Here is a 17,500-nt window from a genome sequence, read left to right on the forward strand (position 1 = left end):
ATTTTTCTTTTTTTGTGTTCTGTGTTTTTAGTGTATGTATGAGCTCGGGTTAAATGAACAGAATCCCCCATGTCCACTGTCCTAAACTTTAGTCTAAACAGGAGAATAAACGGACTGGAAGTTGAGCGAGGCCGTGTGAGTGTGATGCTCAGGTGTCCGCGTTCTTTTGGCCTTGTAGAGCGGCGTATATACATTTAGCGTACGATGCTAAACCAGAGGCCGCGAGCCTACCTCGCGTTTCGGCTACGGCGTCTCGTGCTCTGGAGTTAAAGGATACTGATCTACATTCAGACAGAAATTATGTTTGGGGACAATTCTACAGATGACAATTCTACAGATGACAATTCTACAGATGACAATTCTACAGATCACAAGACGTTTTAAACCAGTTTGTTGTTTTTGCTTCGAAGCTCCTCATCTGCATAAGTAAGATCATGTTTCAGAAGCCACCTGCTACCCGCCGAACGCCGTGTGCTCTGGTCTTTGTATTTGTATGACTTTTCTTTTTTTCGGAAGACTTTTATTCGTTCCCAAATCTAGCTTTGCTCCTCCTCGTGTCCTTAACGTTAGGGTGAAGGGAAAAAGAGAAGACGCAGATTTACGAGCCGGTGTAGAGTGTTTCCTGTCTCAGCTGTGATCTCTCTTTCTCTTGCTCTCTTTCCCTCTCTTCTTCTTCTCGCTCGTTTTTTTTCCTGCCCCTCTCCTGGGGGCCGGCTTCGTCCTGACAGATCTGTGGCAGCTGACAGAAGGCTGTTTGGATCTCTGAGGTTGGTGGTGGGGTGTGTTTATGAGGGACAGGAAGTGTGTGTCATTTTTGAGGCACGTGACCGAGGCCATCCTACCCTCACCTCGGCTTTTCTGAGTGCCAGGCGTCCTTATCCAATCACGCTTGGAATGCCGCTTGTCACTCGGGTTATTTCTGCTGCCTGTCACCAGCGAGGTGCAGCTCTAACAGTTTGCCAAATAGTAGTGGGTTGATTTTTTTTTTTTCTTCTCCTCCACTCTACATCCAACCCTCTTCCTTATACACACACACACACACACACGCTCAGTCTCTCTGGGAGCTTGTGGTCTGAACTTTGCAGATCTCTGGCAGAGCTTCTCTTGTTACTATGTGCTCCTGCTTTTTCTCTCTTCCAGTGAGCGAGGGAAGGCATAAAGTAGAAGGGGGGGAGTGTGTGGGTGAGTGAGAGCGAGTGCAGAGAGTCGATCAGACAAATTTAAAGGGTGGGCAAGAGACAGACTCGACTGGAATCAGACAGAGACACGAGAATGTCTCGCCGGCTGCGCCTCTACTTTGGGTCCAACCGCAGCAACACGGCTCCAGAGTTACAGGAACTCGAGGACGAGGACCAGAACACGCACAGTAATGGCACTGGAGCGGGATCCATGCTATTCCAAATGCATCCAGAGAACCCGTTGCTTGAGGAAGACTCTCCTGTTTCTGATGCCTTTTTAAAACGAAGCTCCTCCATGTTTATACTGCAGCTCCAGAGCCAAGCTGAACCGCCAAGGCTCACCAAAAGCTCTTCCATGCAGATCTCCCTCCAGCGCTCCTCTACGCCCTTGGACGACGTACAGTCCATGGATTCGCCTCCAGAATACCCCCAGGATCCAGCTCCGGCGTACACCGAGCCTGCCGAGAGTTGGTTATCCTCTCAATCCGCATCTTACCGCAGAAGAGAAGGTCTAACGACATCGCTTACAGATCAGACGAATCCTGGAACGGATGCCACCCGTCCCAAGAGGCGAGTTTTCTGCGTCAGGCCTTACGAGTTAACGAATGGACACAATCCTTTGGGAATCGGCAACGAACGCTCTCCAGGAATCAGCGTCGGGGGGTTTCGTATCCAGCAAAGTGCCACCAATGGATCTGATGCACAGCAGTTCAGAATACTTCCCTACAGCCAGGACGGGCAAAACGGTGCCTGCCGTTGGTCCGTTCAACCAACCGCAGATCGGAATTCTGGTACACGGAGACTCGTCTTCCAGCTTCAACAGGACCGAGGAAGATCCGTGACTACAAATGGCCAGAAAGAGGTTCCTGATCCGGGGTGTAAAGGCGGACTTGCGGAGAGACTCCCTCGAATACGACTCGAGAGGAGCACCTCTCAGCCCCTGCAACCCAGGCAAGTACCGTCACGACCCGGATCTATGCCTAACCTTCACGCCTCCATCTCCGAGAGCGAAGCGGACGAGGACGGAGCTCAAGGCCGCACCTTTAAAATCAGGAAAGAACAGGATCCCAGGCAGGCCAAGTTCAAGATATATTTTAGCCAAGGAGGTAACCACAGGTCTAACTCCAAACAGGATGTTAGCGTTGGACAAGGACCTACCTGGAGCAGCTCAAAGGTAATTAGCACAGAGGGTCTAGAATTTCACCTCGTCTGCTGTTTTCTGTCATTTGCCTGTTTATTGATTTGGTTTCTGTTGGAATGACATCGGGTTGACGTTAAACCTCGTGTCGTACCACACAGCTGATTCAATTACACAATGCACTTTGTGTGTGTGTGTGTGTGTGTGTGTGTGTGTGGTCCTGAGGTGCTGTTAATAATTCACTGTGTTAGTAGTTAATAAGAGGCCGGCAAATGAGAAAAGCAGACGAGATGAGGCAGGGGGTTTGGGGCTGTGTGATTGGGAAGGGGAAGGACTTTCTTGGAAGAAAGAAAGAGTAAGTAATATGGAAAGGCAGAAGAAAGTCTTAACCACATGGTTTTCGGTTTCTCAACCTCAGGCATTGAAAACTTTTGCAGTGACTTTTTATCGAAAAAAATAATGTAAATGTACAAAACGCGAGTGGGGCGGTGGAAGTAAACGAGCTGAAATGAGCGCTGACAGATATGTCCGCCTGCCCAGAAGCGCACTTCAGCTTGAATTTTTTTCCTGGTGGTTTTAAGAGCAAGCTGTTCTATCTTTAGACCTGCATCAAGTGCTGTTGTTGGGTTTTCAGATCAGCCCTTCTCCCTCGACTTGGGTCACCGTACGCCTCAGCTGCTCTGCGGTCATTAAGGTCTAGGATAAAGTTACAGCTAAAATGACCATAAAGACTTTTGACAGGGTGTATCAGTGCCAGAAAGGTTTTAGAGATGTTTGTGGGAAATATCCCAGTCTAGACAACGCTTTTTGTTGTCCGAGTATAAAAACAGTTGTTCTAACCACGAAGCTTCAAGCAGCTCACAGCACCAGACCGTTTCTTTAACGACAGTGATGGATCTCATAGTACAGCACTGACCTTTCGAGTCAGACTTTAGCGGTAAGAGCATTTTGCTCGGTGAATGACATTTTAATTTCTCTGAGTCACAACCTGGCTGCTGTTTTCATACAAAGAGAAAAAGACGTATCTGGAAACGAGGCATGCGGGAATCCCCGCGTCCGACACGTCAGCCGAATCAAATGTCTGCAATTATCCGGTTTCCTCTGCGGGGGTTTTAGTGACCCAGGTGTCTTTTCACTTATTAGCTTAAAGTGTTAGAAGGTCAGAGCGAAAAATTCTTGAACTAAATGCACTTTGTGTCGAGCTCTCGTAGGAAAAATAATCAACGGTGAAACGAAATAAAGTTAGCGATACGATACAACCCCGTACTTAACACCGTTAAAGGTGCGGTCTCCGATTTTTGAGAAACGCTTCAGAAAACCGAGTCGGGCCAAATACTAAACAAAAATCAAAACAAACGTGTAGCCAATGAGCGGAAAGGGGCGGGGCTTGTCGATATGTGGCGGAGAGAGTGTTCGGTGCGCGTGTGTGACGTTAGCAGAAAGCGGTTTTGACATCGACATGGAGGATAAAAACAAAGAAAGAAAGAGAAGAAAGACTTACGATAAGGACAAGAAGTAGGACGTGTTAATATAGGTTCAGCTTTCCAGCGCTGGAGAGAACTGAAGGAGCAGGAAGTTGGCCACACATTCACAGGTTGGAGTTTCCCGAGTCAATAACTCGTGAGCTAAACGCTGTAGTAATGTAGAGAGGCAGCTACAACCGCGTTTTGTGTAGTAACAGCGTTTAGCTCAGGAGTTATTGACTCGAGAAACTCCGACCTGTGAATATGCACACATGCGCACTGAACACTCTCTTCGCCCATATTGACAAGCCCCGCCCCTTTCTGCTCATCGGCTACACGTTTGTTTTGATATTTGTTTTGTTTGGTGGCCCGACGCAGTTTTCAGAAGCATTTCTCAAATATCGGAGACCCCACCTTTTAAATTTAGTTTATTTTTTACCATCTATTACGCACGGAAGTGTTTTATTTCTCTTGTACCGTTTAAACTAGCAAATATATTTTTAAACCTGGTGCTTTCTGTCCTTTTATAATTCCATGTAATAGCTGTAACACAGGCCAGTCCTGTCATCGCTTTAAAGCAAGTTACAGCTTTACTTCTGCCGGCTTCAAAGCACCGAAAACGGATCCTCCTTCCAGAGCATTTCTACGGAACCGACAACACGTTAGAATTGGGTTAATACAAACCTCCGACTCGATCCGAATCCAGACTTGGACGGTGCTGTGGAATCTTTTTTCTACGCACATATGCGGTCGAAGCTGCAGCAAATTCTGGTTTTGGCCGACGTTTTTACCGAGACTCTGGTTTGTCCGTACGAGAGACGGTGAGTTTAGTGGAAGATATGTGGGATACGTGTCCTCTGTGTGTACGTATGATGCCGGGGGGGGGCTGAAGGTTCACACATCAGGACAGGAGCGAGAAATAAAAAACGTCTAACACAGATATTACTGATGGTGGTGTTATTACTGCTGCTGTTACCGCTACAACTACTAGTGCTGAGAGAAATCGCTCGGCTGAAGCATTTTACTGGTCCAATCATTTTGAGTGGTTTTCTCATGAACCTTATGCAAGTAAGTCTACAGGAGTTTATGGGCTTTAGTCCTGTACGTCTGTGAGTGGAGTTTTATTTGAACGGACGTCGTTCCCGAGCTCTTTAATGATCCTTATTAACTCCAAAGGCTTTCATTCTTATTCTTATTCCCTGTTGTGGAGTCTTTACCATGGCGATAAGAGTTTATGGAAAGCCCTTGAAGGAAAATGAAAGTTTCCTTCATGTGATTTAATTTATATATTTATTTAATTTTTTTTTTTTGAAAATCATCCTTTTACACACAGAGGTTTATCAGAAGCCTGAATTGAATGGAAAATGGTGTGGATGATCTCAGTGTTATCTCACAGCTCCACGCTGAGTGACTCAGTCGATCTCTCGCTCTCTCTCTCTCTCTCCCCGACTCTGTCCGTCTCTCAGCAGAAGAGACTGAAGGCCCTTCTTCAGAGCCGTACAGAGGCTCTGTGTTCTCGTCAACACACTGGTCTTTGGTTTAAATGTCAAGTGAGCTGGAAAAACAAAGTGCGGAAAGTGGGCTGAATGTCGCAGATTTTCTGACAAAGTCTCCAAGAGGAAAGTTCATTAGAGAGAAAAAGGAAGTCCTGCCGAAGGTCCGGCTTTGACTATGAGCAGCTCGCTTCTTCAGATCTTCATCGCATATGTTCTCTACGGTGTTTTACCGAGGCGTTTTATGACGTGCGTCTCGGACTGGAGCGTGTCGGAGGAGGAGGACTTGTTGCTGAGACCAAGGACGGACGACGACGGATTAGAGTCAGTGTGATCAAAGCGTCAGAAAGTGAGCACAGTCATGACCTTCGTAAGAAATGGGCCGATAGGGGAGGGGATCTGGAAATGCCAACGGCGAAGGAGAAACAAAACTAAAAAAAGCTAAAGAGCAGAAAAATCTGAACGTAATTTAAAAGTAAATCTCCTCATTACCTCCAGCTCACGGTGTGATTGTTCGACGCCACTTTATACGTAGTGACTTCCTTTAATCACAGGTCTGTGGTTAGCAGCTCTTTGTGGCGGACACGTGTAGAGCAGCTCTTTGTGGCGGACACGTGTAGAGCAACTCTTTGTGGCGGACACGTGTAGAGCAGCCCTTTGTGGCGAACAAGTGTAGAGCAGCTCTTTGTGGCGAACAAGTGTAGAGCAGCTCTTTGTGGCGAACAAGTGTAGAGCAGCTCTTTGTGGCAGACACGTGTAGAGCAGCTCTTTGTGGCGGACACGTGTAGAGCAGCTCTTTGTGGCGGACACGTGTAGAGCAGCTCTTTGTGGCGGACACGTGTAGAGCAGCTCTTTGTGGCGGACACGTGTAGAGCAGCTCTTTGTGGCGGACATGTGTTCTCATACAGAATAGAATTTGTCTGATGAGGAATAATAACAGTCTCAGATGCTCAAATCTCTTACTGCTGTAGTAAGCGAGGAATTTGATGTAGCTATAAATGCTATAATTTTTAATCTAAAACTGTGCAGAGCTGTTTGTGTGTGTGTGTGTGTGTGTGTGTGTGTGTGTGTGTGTGTGTGTGTGTGTGTGTGTGTTGTTAAACCCGGTTTGTTCCACATACAGGCTCAATCTGGTCACGATCGTCACAAGAACGGGCTTTTACAGGTAACTGAGAGCAGAGCCGAGTGTTAATCGCACACGCAGCATAGTTTAGTCTCACGGTGTGGCTTCAGGGTGCGAGAGGAGGTTTCACGCAGTGATTTACACACGACCTCTGACCTACTGGACCTTCTGAACTTTTCCCCACTGTACACTTTTACCCTCAGCTCTTCCTCACTGGAGTAATCATCAACTGGGTCTCTCTCTCGCTCTCTCTCTCTCGCGCTCTCATATTCATTAAATCTTCATTCTTTTTCACTGTTCTTCAGATCCTATTCTTTTTCTTTCTCTCGGGGATGTGTGTGTGTGTGTGTGTGTGTGTGTGTGTGTGTGTGTGTGTGTGTGTGTTTGTCCCTTAAGCTAATTCTTTTTTTCTCCGTTTCACACAGACTAGAGATGACTTCCTGGGCCAAGTGGATGTGCCTCTGAATTATTTGCCGGTAAGTGTGTGTGTGTGTGTGTGTGTGTGTGTGTGTGTGTGTGTGTGTTACTTGGAATGCCCTCATGAACCTCTGAAGCCCCTGTAGGGAGTGGAAACGGGGTTGCGTTTGAAATGTAAACACACGGGCAGTTAGAAGACGGCGTCCTTCTTCAGCTAAGAGTGGGGAAAAAACTAAACTGCACAACAGGCCAGAGTAAATACACACACACACACACACACACACACTGTAAGCTAGCCAAAACAAGGGATTTTCATTGAGATTTTATCGCCAGACGTTTTTTCAGTAAACACCAAACACACAAGTTTCCAGTTTAGTTGGCATTCAACAGTGCTGAAGTGAATTCAGGACCGAATCTGATCCCGATATGTGTTTGTCCTGAACACACTGTACACCCCCCACTGTACACCCCCCACTGTACACCCCACTGTACACCCCCCACTGTACACCCCACTGTACACACCCCACTGTACACACCCCACTGTACACCGCACTGTACACCGCACTGTGTACACCCCCCACTGTACACCGCACTGTGTACACCCCCCACTGTACACCCCCCACTGTACACACCCCACTGTACACCCCACTGTACACACCCCACTGTACACCACCCACTGTACACCCCCCCACTGTACACACCCCACTGTACACCCCACTGTACACACCCCACTGTACACACCCCACTGTACACCGCACTGTACACCGCACTGTGTACACCCCCCACTGTACACCGCACTGTGTACACCCCCCACTGTACACCCCCCACTGTACACCCCCCACTGTACACACCCCACTGTACACCGCACTGTGTACACCCCCCACTGTACACCCCCCACTGTACACACCACACTGTACACACCCCACTGTACACACCCCACTGTACACCCCCCACTGTACACACCACTGTACACCCCACTGTACACACCCCACTGTACACCCCACTGTACACCCCACTGTACACACCCCACTGTACACACCCCACTGTACACACCCCACTGTACACCCCACACTGTACACCCCACACTGTACACCACACTGTACACCCCACACTGTACACCACACTGTACACCCCACACTGTACACACCACACTGTACACCCCACACTGTACACACCCCACTGTACACCCCCCACTGTACACCCCCCACTGTACACACCCCACTGTACACCCCCCACTGTACACACCCCTCCGTACACACCCCACCGTACACACCCCACTGTACACCCTGCACTGTACACCCTGCACTGTACACCCTGCACTGTACACCCTGCACTGTACACACCCCACTGTACACACCCCACTGTACACTCCACTGTACACTCCACTGTACACCCCACACTGTACACACCAATGTACACACCCCACACTGTACACACCCCACACTGTACACCCCACTGTACACCCCACTGTACACACCAATGTACACATCACACTGTACACACCAATGTACACATCACACTGTACACACCACACTGTACACCACACTGTACACACCCCACTGTACACCCCACTGTACACACCACTGTACACACCACACTGTACACACCCCACTGTACACCCCACTGTACACACCACACTGTACACCACACTGTACACACCACACTGTACACACCCCACTGTACACCCCACTGTACACCCCACTGTACACACCACACTGTACACCACACTGTACACACCACACTGTACACCACACTGTACACACCACACTGTACACCGCACTGTACACACCACACTGTACACACCCCACTATACACACCACACTGTACACCACACTGTACACACCACACTGTACACACCACACTGTACACACCACTGTATGGTGTATTTTCAGAAATGTCTAGAACTCGGGATTCACCTGAATCAGAAACGTATCTGACCGGTAAACTGAATCCGAATCTTCTGTGAATCATCTCTGAAGTCTGATCGTCCGTCTGTTTGTGATTATTAGACCTGACCAATCCGATGGTTTTGTGTGCTGCTAATAAGGAATCACAAGAATGAGTGTGTAATATAATACGTATAATAAATAACATATAAATAATTATGTACTTGTAGACGTCTGTAATGTTGGGTGTGAGCTGTGCTCTGATTGGTTAGAAAACCTGAGCAGTGACAAAAAAATATCAGCCTTGAGGGGAAGAAAATCCCTCTGTTTATTACTCAACTTCTGTAATAAAGGTTAATGTAAAACATACAGAATGGGGGGAGGGAGAGAGACAGAGAGAGAGACAGAGAGAGAGACAGAGAGACAGAGAGAGAGATACAGAGACACAGAGAGAGAGATACAGAGAGAGAGATACAGAGAGAGAGATACAGAGAGAGAGATACAGATAGACAGAGAGAGAGATTCAGAGAGACAGAGAGAGGGATACAGACAGAGAGAGGGATACAGACAGAGAGAGAGATACAGACAGAGAGAGAGAGATACAGACAGAGAGACAGATAGAGAGATACAGAGAGAGACACAGACAGACTGAGAGAGATACAGACAGAGAGAGAGACATAGAGAGAGAGAGATACAGAGAGACAGACAGACAGAGACAGTTGTTGATGTTAGTCAGTTTCCGTTACAGGATGTTTAAGTTAAGTGGTCGGTGTAATTAACATTGTGGAGTTTACGAAGCTGTGAAACACAACGTGGTGTCAGTCTGTCGTCACTCGTTACACAACTCCACCTTTGGGCTTTCAGATTAATCTGAGACTAACGTCAGGTTATAATTACAAGCTACAGCGTGTTGTTCAGACTCACTCCTTACACGTCACCTGACTTACTCACATCCTCTCACCGACGACCAGGTTCTGATCTGTACAGTGAGACGTCTGTGTGTGTGTGTGTGTGTTTGTGTGTCTGTCTGTCTGTCTGTCTGTCTGTGTGTGTGTGTGTGTGTGTGTGTGTGTGTGTGTTTGTGTGTGTGTCTGTCTGTCTGTCTGCATGTGTGTGTGTGTTAGTACTAATCCCACACCACACCGTGTGAAGCTGTGCAGATGCTTTAGCCAGGTCCAGACTCCAGGTCTCCTCAGAGTCTGTGGGGCTTTCAAAAGGCTAAACCTGCTGATGGTACATTTTATATAAGAGGAATGTGTTTGGGTTTATTTTATTACCTCTTTTATGGATCTTGTGTGAATAAAGTTACAGCTGGATTAATCCAGGAGCTGAATTCCAGCTAGTCATAGGCTAGCATATGTGTATGCTAAAGCTAAATCTCCATCTATATCTGTATTAAAGCTAATCCTGGACTAATCCTGGATCTATGTTGAAGCTAGCGCTAATCTAGCAACTCTTGTCTTTTTATGGACTAATTATGGATAAATTCTTGTTAGTTGGCGCTAAAACTGCAAAAAGAAAATAGTTCTGGAGCTTCGCTGGGTGAATACTGAGCGCTAAAGCAAATCTTGGTGTCATCCTGGATTGATATTAAAGCTGATCCTGGATCTGTGTGAAAGCTACTGAAGCTCATCCTGGACAGACAGTGAATACAATAAAGATTGTTATAGGCTGATCCTGGATCTGTATTGCAATTAGCACTAGACCTATATATCAGGAACCGATATTAAAGCTAATCACGAGGCACTCGGACAACACTGGACTCGTGCTGCTCTCGCGCGTGATGTTTTTGGGTATTTCCAGATCATTTTTGGACATTTCTATGCAGAAGATATCCTAACCGTGGAACTCTGGAAAAGATAAAGAAGCGGTTTGAGACCGAGCTGCCGGAGTCCCATGCTTTTACGATAGGATCTTTTAAGGAAACGCTGGAATGTATCTAGCAGATGTGATCAGGTTTTCAGACACGTAGCCGCTTCCTATAACAGTGCTGCTTTTCTCGTCCCTCCTTCACCAAGCTGTCCACATCTCACGTTAAATCTGAGCGCCAACATCCTGTGCTTGGTGCAACGACACGCCGATTATGGGGAAAAGTCCCACCTTAAATAAGTAAATAAAGTGGAACTGATGATGACAAAATGAACAAAAGAGCTCCTTGTTGTTACACCACTAACACTAATGGCTTACTCAGAGTTTCCTGAAGATGCAGATTAAAGTCTCTGCTTCTGAAATCTGTCGTTATGTCTTTTCCTTCTTTTCTGTGTTTGCTTACATTTCGAGCCTCGGGCAGATTCGCTGATGCAGTCGATTCTTGCGGAGCCGCTAATAACAGCTGCTGTTCAGTAAGAGCTCCAACCTGTGGCCTGCATGGAACATGTAACAGGAGATGTTGATTACGTAAGCAGGGCTCTGGAGGTTCGCCATGGAGTTTAGCCTCAAATCGTGTTGCCTTTTTATTTTTTCTTTCCCTGACTCAGGCACCGATGCGCCGTGTGGTTTCCAGCTTTGCAGTGTGAAAGCGCTGGCTGCTGCCTTCTTTCTTTATTATGAGTTTTTTTGGTTTGTTCTCAGACAGAAGACCCGGCGATGGAGCGGCCGTACACCTTTAAAGACTTCCTCCTCAGGCCGAGAAGGTCAGTGTTTACTTTTGTTTTGTTTACTTTCGAATCTGATTTTTTTTTTTTTTTTTCCTCAGGCTACTTTTATATTTTTCTGGCCCTGAAATAAGCTATGCTCTTCACTGATTTCCGCTTTAATATTTTTTATATTGTCACAGATGGTCAGAGTATTTCATGTATGTTTGTGTGTGTGTGTGTGTGTGTGTGTGTGTGTGTGTGTGTGTGTGTGTGTGTGTGTGTGTGTGTGTGTGCAGTCACAAGTCAAGAGTGAAAGGTTACCTGAGGCTGAAGATGGCGTACCTTCCGAAGAACGGTGCTCCGGAGGAGGAGAGCGGTGAGATGAGGGAGGAGGCTGAGGTGAGCTCTCTCTCTCTCTGTCTCTCTCTCTCTGTGTGTCTCTCGCTCACTCGCTCGCTCGTGCTCTCTTTCTCAATTTTCTTTTTCTTATCTGTCTGTCTCTCTCATTATTACTTTCTATTTTCCCTCTCTCTCTCTCTCTCTCTCTCTCTCTCTCAGGGTTGGGAGGTGGACTCAGTGGATCATGGCGGTTCACGTCGTTCTCAGCAGCTCCTTCCTCCGTTGCCAGAAGGGTGGGAGGAGAAAGTCGATAATCTCGGCCGGACATATTACGTTAATCACAACAACCGAACCACACAGTGGAAAAGACCCAGCACAGTGTATGTACACACACACACACACACACACACACACAAATCCATATCCTGTCTTTAGTTTACTGCTGTAGATGTGGATACAGTAGCACCGATTGTGTCTCACTGCCATCTCTCTCACTTGTCAGTCATCAGCATGTCACTTTGCAGCTCATTTGCATAACGTTACATTTGCCCCGCCCATATTCTTGGGTCAAATTTTAACACTTATCTCACTCAGGCTCTCCGTCACATCATCCAGACATTTAACGTGTTAATAAGGCGTATACGAAGCTGGTCAAAAGTTTTGGCACCCTCAGCTTTCATGACACTCTTTCTCCCTCATCTCAGAGAGGGATTTTTTTGGGCTACTTACATTTCTACAGCCGGGTCCGTTCTCCTCCGGTTCTTCTCTGGTTCTCCTCCGGTTCTTCTCTGGTTCTCCTCCGGTTCTTCTCTGGTTCTCCTCCGGTTCTTCTCTGGTTCTTCTCTGGTTCTCCTCCGGTTCTTCTCTGGTTCTCCTCCGGTTCTTCTCTGGTTCTCCTCCGGTTCTTCTCTGGTTCTCCTCCGGTTCTTCTCTTGTTCTCCTCCGGTTCTTCTCCGGTTCTCCTCCGGTTCTCCTCAGGTTCTTCTCTGGTTCTCCTCCGGTTCTTCTCTGGTTCTCCTCCGGTTCTTCTCTGGTTCTCCTCCGGTTCTTCTCTTGTTCTCCTCCGGTTCTTTAGCCGGTCCTGGTTCCAGAGCGTCTAGTGAGAAAGTGATTTGACTGAAATCTAACCTGTTGTGTGTGAAGATTAGAGGAGATAAATAATAACTGAATTGCATCGTGTCAGGAAGAAGTGTGATGTCATTTCCTGCTTTCTGTGTCCCTTTGTCTGTCAGTGACGTGGTATCGGAGACGGAAAGCGATAATCACCAGCGTCAGATCAACCAGGAAGCGCACCGAGTATTTCGCTCCAGACGCCATATCAGTGAGGACCTGGAGAACGAGCAACTCGACCCTCGAGAACTGGACGATGTGAGAATGACCTCTGACCCCTTGTTGTCCCTTATTTATAAATTATTTTCAGATAATAATTTGATGATAATGACTTAGTTAATAATAATTATATTGATCCTGTTTTTTGTTTATTTATTTTCTTTTTAAATACATTTTCTTTTTCTTTTTTTTTTAATTAGCCCCTCCCCTCCCAGTCCTGGGACCCTATCACTGAAGAGGATTTCTCTGGGATTAATGAGGCCGTGGCTGGCCCCGCCTCCTCTGCCACGCCCATTCAGCAATTCAGCACTGCAGAGTTCTCAGAGGAGATCAGCATGAGGCTGTCGCTCACTCCTAACACCAACGGAGAAATGGGTGGAGCTACCACAACCGGGGTGAGAGAATGAAGGATGGATCTGTAGATAGATAGAGGGAGGATGGGTGGCAGAAGTGTATAGGTGAGAGGACCGATTTGGATGGAGGGATGGTCACATTCAGGGATGGAGGGATAAATAGATATAGATGTGGGTGGTGAATGGAAGGATGGAGAAAAGGGGAGAGGTTGTTGGAATGGTATTGTGGTTAGAGGGGATGGAATGATTCTCTCTCTCTCTTTCTCTCTCTCTCTCTCTCTCTCTCAGTCTCTCCTGTCCTCCAGGTTGCGTTCCTCCAGTATGACTGATGGAGTGAGTGATCAGGCTCAGACTCCCTCACCTTTGGTATGTTTCTTTCCTTTATCACACCTCATTTCTTTCTTCCACTCCTCTTTCGCTCTCTCACTCTCTCTCGCTCTCTCTCTCTCTCATTTACTTTAAGTATGGTAGTTCTGCTAAACCTGAAGCACACACTCGGTCACTTTTCCTGTTTTTCTTCATGACAAGTGGCTTTAATCTGTGTGTGTGTGTGTGTGTGTGTGTGTGTGTGTGTGTGTGTGTTAATAATAAGAATTGTTTTATTCTGGTATTTGAGTAATTATTTGCCACCTTTGTGTGAACACGGTTTCTTCCCTAGAGGCCTGAGCAGAAGAATGTAGTCACGTTGTGTCTGTAGAACTGGAAGGGACATGTTGGTGTTGCATCATTTATATTTGGGAATGTCGGCGATGACACGTGAAACTATGGAGTTAAAAGTCTCCAGAAGTCAAACTCTGTGTTTCGGAGTCTGTGGCCGGAGACTGTAGTCAGTCTGTGGCCGGAGTCTGTGGCCGGAGTCTGTGGCCGGAGTCTGTGGCCGGAGTCTGTGGCCGGAGTCTGTGGCCGGAGTCTGTGGCCGGAGTCTGTGGCCGGAGTCTGTGGCCGGAGTCTGTGGCCGGAGTCTGTGGCCGGAGTCTGTGGCCGGAGTCTGTGGCCGGAGTCTGTGGTCGGAGTCTGTGGTCAGTCTGTGGTCAGTCTGTGGTCAGTCTGTGGTCGGAGTCTGTGGTCGGAGTCTGTGGTCAGTCTGTGGTCGGAGTCTGTAGTCAGTCTGTGGTCGGAGTCTGTATTCAGTCTGTGGTCGGAGTCTGTGGTCGGAGTCTGTGGTCGGAGTCTGTGGTCGGAGTCTGAGGTCAGAGTCTACAGACAAAAACCTTCTTGTTTTCAATTTAATCTCTCTAACTTTGTCTTTTACTCATTCATCCAGGACTGATCTTGAGTTTGTCCAATGAAATACTAGAATGATACTAGAAGTAGAAGTTTTATATGCCCCACCCCCAGGGGGCGTGTCCTGCGCTCCAATAGAAGCTCGTTGGCAGTAATAATACTACATCAGTGTGTTTCTGGACGTGTCTGAGATATAGATCACTTACCATATTGTATTTACATCCATCAGGGATCAGAAGTAAGTGTGTGTGTGTGTGTGTGTGTGTGTGTGTGTGTGTGTGTGTGTGTGTGATCTGTAATCAAGTTGTGTTGGTAAGAAGAAGGTAGAGATCTGTGTTACTGGATTCTTATAAACATTAAATGACATTTGGAGTGTTTTTTTGGACACTGTTCCACCTGATCATGTGACATCTTGTTATTTCTGCTGTTCTGATTGGTTGGTGTTGTGTTTTAAATCTTCTTTCATTATTTTCATACATTTATTAAAATATTAGATTTATATTTTAAAGTCGTTTCCTCGCTCCGACGTGAAGTCAGCCCTCAGGCATCCTGACTGATCAGACATCATTTCTTCCTGTTTATTTTTCTTCCATTGTCTCTTGACTGTTTGGTGGAAATGAAACACCTGGCTGCAGGGGGCGTGGCTACAGGGGCGTGGTTACATGGAGCGTGGCTGCATGGGGTGGGGTTGTGCTGAATTATGTAGCTGGGAGGAATTTTTTGAGGTGAGCGTAGAAACAGGAACACCTTGAAAGTTGTTGGGACTCGCCGGGTGACTCACACACTCCGTGTTCAGGGCCCATTTAGGACGTTTCTCTCACACACCAGAGCTCAGTGTGTGTTTGCTCTCATCTGTTACCGGAGTTTCTGTGCTGTTGGAATTTTGTCAGTTTGGATGTTGACAGAATCTCAGGGCGCGTTTCGTGGCCATGTCTTTAAATGTTGTACTCAAAAGCAGCAGGTAAGATGAGCTTCACTTTCATCAGCTTCTGAACATAAAAGTGCTGCTGAAGATCCATCAAAAACACTTACATTTTCTCTGTCAACGTGTCTGTGTGTGGGGTGCCAAGACTTTTAATGCTGACCTGGTGTGTTCAGTGTGTTGGTGTGTTCGGTGTGATGGTGTGTTCAGTGTGATGGTGTGTTCAGTGTGTTGTTGTGTTCAGTGTGTTGTTGTGTTCAGTGTGTTGTTGTGTTCAGTGTGTTGGTGTGTTCAGTGTGTTGGTGTGTTCAGTGTGTTGTTGTGTTCAGTGTGTTGGTGTGTTCAGTGTGTTGGTGTGTTCAGTGTGTTGGTGTGTTCGGTGTGTTGGTGTGTTCGGTGTGTTGGTGTGTTCGGTGTGTTCAGTGTGTTGGTGTGTTCAGTGTGTTGGTGTGTTCAGTGTGTTGGTGTGTTCAGTGTGTTGGTGTGTTCAGTGTGTTGGTGTGTTCGGTGTGTTCAGTGTGTTCAGTGTGTTGGTGTGTTCAGTGTGTTGGTGTGTTCGGTGTGTTGGTGTGTTCGGTGTGTTGGTGTGTTCAGTGTGTTGGTGTGTTCAGTGTGTTGGTGTGTTCAGTGTGTTGGTGTGTTCAGTGTGTTGGTGTGTTCAGTGTGTTGGTGTGTTCAGTGTGTTGGTGTGTTCGGTGTGTTGGTGTGTTCGGTGTGTTCAGTGTGTTCAGTGTGTTGGTGTGTTCAGTGTGTTGGTGTGTTCAGTGTGTTGGTGTGTTCAGTGTGTTGGTGTGTTCAGCATGATGTGTTCAGTTGGAGGACTTGTTAGTAAACAGATTCGGTCACTATGTGTATGTTAATTGTGTAATAATTCCACAGAGCTGCTTCTGTTTCACCTTCATCCTCATGCACGACTCCATACCTTCATCTTCGTTCCTCTCTTCTACCTTCTGTCTCTTTGTCTCTTCTACCTTCTGTCTCTTTGTCTCTTCTACCTTCTGTCTCTTTGTCTCTCTAGTCCTTCTTAAATTTATTTGTATCTTTTGATCTGTTTCATGTTCCTCCTTTTCCATTAATTCTTCCTCTAGATGATCTTCTTCTTCCTGCAGTGTGTGTGTGTGTGTGTGCGCGCGCGCGTTTGTGTGTGTGCTAGTGTGTGTGTGCTAGTGTGTGTGTGCTCGTGTGTGTGTGCGCGTGTGTGTGGGAGAGAGAAAATTGCTGACACATTAAATAAGGGTTTGTTGAGCAAACCCACAGGTGATGTCAGTGTTTTGTTGCTGGTTGTAAATCTGTTCCTCTGGAGATGTTTGATTGATTAAGTTAATGACAGCATTTGAGATGATCAGATAGTTTCACTTAGAGATGAGGTGTGTGTGTGTGTGTGTGTGTGTGTGTGTGTGTGAGAGAGAGAGAGAGAGAGAGAGAGAGAGAGAGAGAGAGAGAGAGAGAGAGACGGAGAGACGGAGCCATTTCTAGGCACTGGGGTGCTGTATCAGTGCGCGCACACACACACACACACACACACACACACACTTCCGGCTTCTTCTCCTCAGATACTTTAATCTAATTTCACCTCGAATTCAAATCCAATCTAATCATCACACTTGGCTCTTTAGTCCTCTCACTCGTTTTTCATCCTGTATTCCTCCTCTTCTCTTTCCATCCATCTGACACTTTGCTCTGAATTCAAACCTCCATCACTCAGATTTAATGGAATCACACCTTCGCTCTGCCGTACCTTTAAATTCCACACACCGCCCCTTTAATTCACTCTGAGTTTCCTCTCATAAGCCCAAAGATCTTTGCCATCCCTTTAAATTCCATCCCTTTAAATTCACTTCTATACACTGAGTTCTTTACAGAAATGAGTTCTGTCCTAAAAATCACCTTCACTGATCTTTTAAACTCTCTCTCTCTCACACACACACACACACACACACACACACACACACACACACACGATGCCTCTGTCGTGTAACTGAGCTGTTGTGTGTCAGCAGACGTCGCAGTCCAGACGAACCCGAGCCCAAACGGTCACAGGCGTAGAACAACCCCTGGT

At 46.8% G+C, this 17,500-nt stretch overlaps 1 protein-coding gene across 4 annotated transcripts in view; it reads left to right on the forward strand.

Annotated features, from left to right (window-relative positions):
• nedd4l (NEDD4 like E3 ubiquitin protein ligase) overlaps positions 1-17,500 on the forward strand; it is a 44,313-nt gene that overhangs the window by 12,995 nt on the left and 13,818 nt on the right. Inside the window, exons 6-14 of one of the 4 annotated variants that reach the window (XM_027148233.2) lie at positions 6,396-6,437; positions 6,821-6,871; positions 11,270-11,331; positions 11,571-11,673; positions 11,833-11,993; positions 12,846-12,981; positions 13,143-13,337; positions 13,584-13,661; positions 17,442-17,498. In XM_027148233.2, the coding sequence (XP_027004034.2) occupies positions 6,396-6,437; positions 6,821-6,871; positions 11,270-11,331; positions 11,571-11,673; positions 11,833-11,993; positions 12,846-12,981; positions 13,143-13,337; positions 13,584-13,661; positions 17,442-17,498 (885 nt within the window). Of the gene's footprint in view, positions 2,353-6,395; positions 6,438-6,820; positions 6,872-11,269; positions 11,332-11,570; positions 11,674-11,832; positions 11,994-12,845; positions 12,982-13,142; positions 13,338-13,583; positions 13,662-17,441; positions 17,499-17,500 lie in introns of all 4 variants that reach the window. The other 3 variants (XM_047805495.1, XM_027148234.2, XM_047805496.1) reach the window with 3 other exon arrangements.

This window comes from Tachysurus fulvidraco, chromosome 21, assembly GCF_022655615.1.
Source record: "Tachysurus fulvidraco isolate hzauxx_2018 chromosome 21, HZAU_PFXX_2.0, whole genome shotgun sequence".
NCBI classification, from domain to species: domain Eukaryota; kingdom Metazoa; phylum Chordata; class Actinopteri; order Siluriformes; family Bagridae; genus Tachysurus; species Tachysurus fulvidraco.